The sequence below is a fragment of the Hibiscus syriacus genome, unplaced genomic scaffold (assembly GCF_006381635.1).
Source record: "Hibiscus syriacus cultivar Baekdansim isolate YM2019G1 unplaced genomic scaffold, ASM638163v2 tig00110332_pilon, whole genome shotgun sequence".
Lineage (NCBI taxonomy): Eukaryota > Viridiplantae > Streptophyta > Magnoliopsida > Malvales > Malvaceae > Hibiscus > Hibiscus syriacus.
Genome location: NW_024062688.1, coordinates 9,352,348 through 9,355,482, shown reverse-complemented (window position 1 = coordinate 9,355,482; position 3,135 = coordinate 9,352,348). Strand labels below are relative to the sequence as shown.

The following is a 3,135-nucleotide window of genomic DNA, read 5'->3' as shown; positions in this document are numbered from 1 at the left end:
AAAAAATATAATCCAATTGGATTGAAACTAGTTGGATGCGGGTGAAATTTCCATCCTATTCCAACCTTTGTAAATATTTTTACAATGTTTACTTAAATTAACCTAATAATTCCAAACATAAAAAAAAATCGACAGATCTCCATATTTCCGTAAAATATTTTCTGATTAATTTAGGAAAACAGAAAAGATAAAAATGTAATTGGTGAAGAGCAGTTGACATTTAAATCACTCTCTTTGAAGCCACGTCTCTGTGCTTACCCAAATCTCTCGGCATATGATCGTGCCCCTCTACCTCTCACCTCTCTTCCTTCTTCCCCCAAATCTCCCCTCAAAAACTTTTCAAACTTCCCTTAGGAGAAAAAAAACCCCTAACCCCCATATCACCACATGTCGTTCGACGACGAAGAGTCATTCGAACGCACCCTCCTCGTGGTCCGTGAAGTCACTGTCTACAAAATCCTGCCTCGTTCCACCTCCGGTGGTTACAAATGCGGCGAGTGGCTCCAATCCGAAAGCATCTGGTCGGGTCGGCTCCGGGTCGTTTCCTGCAAGGACCGGTGCGAGATCCGATTGGAGGATCCCAACACGGCCGAGCTCTTCGCCGCTTGTTTTATCTACCCTGGCCAGCGCGAGAGTTCCGTTGAGCCTGCGCTCGATTCTTCCCGGTACTTCGTGCTCAAGATCGAGGACGGCAATGGGAAGCACGCATTTATTGGGCTCGGGTTTAACGAGCGAAACGAGGCCTTTGATTTCAACGTTGCGTTGTCTGATCATGAGAAGTATGTTAGTAGAGAGAACGAGAAAGAGGCCAGTGAGACAGATGCTAATGATTCTATTATTGACATTCATCCCGCAGTCAATCATAGATTGAAAGTAGAAACTATCGGTTCTTTTTCTACTTTTAGTAGCTTTAAACGTTTAATTTTGATTGATCTTAGAATGTGGGTTTACTTATTCTTTGTTTTGGTTTTATCATAAATGCGAGTTATTGCGTAAATATTACGGTAATTTTTTTTGCTTTTGTTAGTATTCTAAAAGTTTTTTTTTTTGAGTTTAGAATTAAGACTGGAATCAGGGAGGCCTTTTTTTAATTTATTTTATACTGTTATTAATGAATTATTGACATCATATTTGGAAGAATGTAATTTAATGAGCTGGAGCAAACAAATAAGTCGATTGATTTATTATATTTATAAAGTTAGTTTGAATATTTGGATAAGTATTGAGTTTTTATTTTTATTTTGGTGTTACTGTCTTGAAGAATCCTGTTAAGGAGAGATTGTTATGTTCATTTATTTTATTATTATTGAGGATTTGCAGCTTCTCTTGCCAATGTGCTATGAGAATTTGATTTTGAGGTGTATTCCCCCTTATTTTGCTGAATTTGGATTTTGGTGTTACTGTTTTGAGGAGTCTAAAATATTGTGAAGAGGTGGTACAATATCTGTTTTTGCCCATAAGCCATGTTAAATAAGTAATTTCTTCTATTGGTTTTGTAGGTTATGTTGTTTCGATATCCTATTATACTGATATAATAAATAAGGTTCTATATTGGTTTGATCATTTATCTTTCTCATTTGGCGACTTTTGGCTTCTGCTCTAAAGAGAACAACTCAGTCTGTTTTGTTGTCAAGTAATATGGTTTTTAAGTGCTTTGCCATTTTAGGTGGATTTTGATCTTGTGGTGTTTTGGGTTATAGGAAGGCGAGACCATTCGGATTAATGTGAAGCCCAAGCCATCTAGTGGAACTGGCATGCTTTCAGCTGCTGGATTGTCAGGGGGGGTCTCTGGTAGTGGTAAGCCTAAGACTTTGGGGCTTGCCCCACCACACAGTGGTTCCGGAAAAATACACTCTCCTCTCCCACCCCCTCCCGATGACCCTGCTGCTGCTCGTATGACATCTAATAGTCAAGGTGTAAGTCTAAGAGCACCCAAGGAAAACACAAGACAAACTGACCCTTTAACAAAATTTTCTCAACTAGAGGTACGGCTATAATTTAATCCTTCGGATGCATACTTCATCATGTTTTTCTTAAATGTAGCATTGCTGGGAATCAGTTATCATAAAGTATTCAGGAGCACCCTTTTCCCCTTTATGCATAGTATATCCTCCACGTGTCTTTTCTTTGTTAGAGAGAAATTATACTCTTCCCGTTTTCTAGTTGATTCATTTTGGTTATTGTTTTTATGTGTATGTATTTTTCGCCATCGCCTTATCAATGTTCCCTGGTGGTAGAAATAATGTGGGTATAGGTTTCAAACCGAAGTTCAAATATTAAAAACAGAATATATTATGACCTTTTACATGTACATGGTGGAATGAAGTATGGAATCGAACTCGTCCTGGATGATAGGTGTTTCATATGTTTGGAGGCTGCTGTGTTTCTTTGTGAAAGAAATTCATTTCTGTTTTCAAATTTAACTGCATTGGTGACATTTACAGAGGGATCTTCCTGCTAGTGGATCTGGATCGAGGAAGACTGCGGCATCCGGATGGGCGGCTTTCTAATAGTACGAAATGTGATATCCTTCAATCTGATGTTTGGATATTTGCAGAAAGATGAAGAATAAAAGAGATTAAGCAAAATTCAGGACAAGATACCAAATACTTCCATGTTTCCAAATATCATATTGATGTCACATCTCTGGTACTTGAACTCGTATGTTATTGTTTTATATTATTTAAATATATCAGAGAAATTTATTTTTTTTATGTATAAATTTGCTGAGCTTTCAATGAGGGCAATAATCATTAGTATTATTGTCATGTTGTGTTTAAGGTGTTATGTAGATTGTGAGATGATCATAATTTATATTGTATATGCCTCTTATTACAGTTGTATCATGTAATTGTGTTGTGTTCGAAATTGAAAATTGTAACCAATAAGTTTTAAATAATATTAAAACTTTCATTTCACAAAAAAATTTAATATATAAACATAGCAAAATTTATGTAAAACGATTTTTTTTAACTAATCACTTGTATTCGATCGATTGATTGACTAATCTAGATCGAATTTTGTAAAGGCTCATTATAGGGATAATATTGTCAACCTAGTTTATTTTATACGTAAACGTCAAGATTCAAATATTAACCTTACTTAAAGAATCTAGTATCTTATCTTATTAGACCA

General features: G+C 36.0%; 1 protein-coding gene across 1 annotated transcript; it reads left to right on the top strand.

Annotated features, from left to right (window-relative positions):
* The first annotated feature begins 232 nt into the window (after window positions 1-232).
* LOC120119867 (uncharacterized protein At1g03900-like) lies at window positions 233-2,722 on the top strand. Its single transcript, XM_039139666.1, has 3 exons — window positions 233-873; window positions 1,701-1,985; window positions 2,445-2,722. The coding sequence occupies exons 1-3, from the start codon at window positions 388-390 to the stop codon at window positions 2,508-2,510; spliced, it is 837 nt and encodes a 278-aa protein (XP_038995597.1). The 5' UTR covers window positions 233-387; the 3' UTR covers window positions 2,511-2,722.
* The last annotated feature ends 413 nt before the right edge of the window (window positions 2,723-3,135 follow it).

Bases quoted from the DNA above. Each gene is read 5' to 3' on its own strand.
- LOC120119867 (XM_039139666.1), top strand. From the start codon at position 388: ATGTCGTTCGACGACGAAGAGTCATTCGAACGCACCCTCCTCGTGGTC. The intron at 874-1,700 runs GTAGAAACTATC...TTTGGGTTATAG, and splicing joins CAGTCAATCATAGATTGAAA to GAAGGCGAGACCATTCGGAT. The intron at 1,986-2,444 runs GTACGGCTATAA...TGACATTTACAG, and splicing joins CAAAATTTTCTCAACTAGAG to AGGGATCTTCCTGCTAGTGG.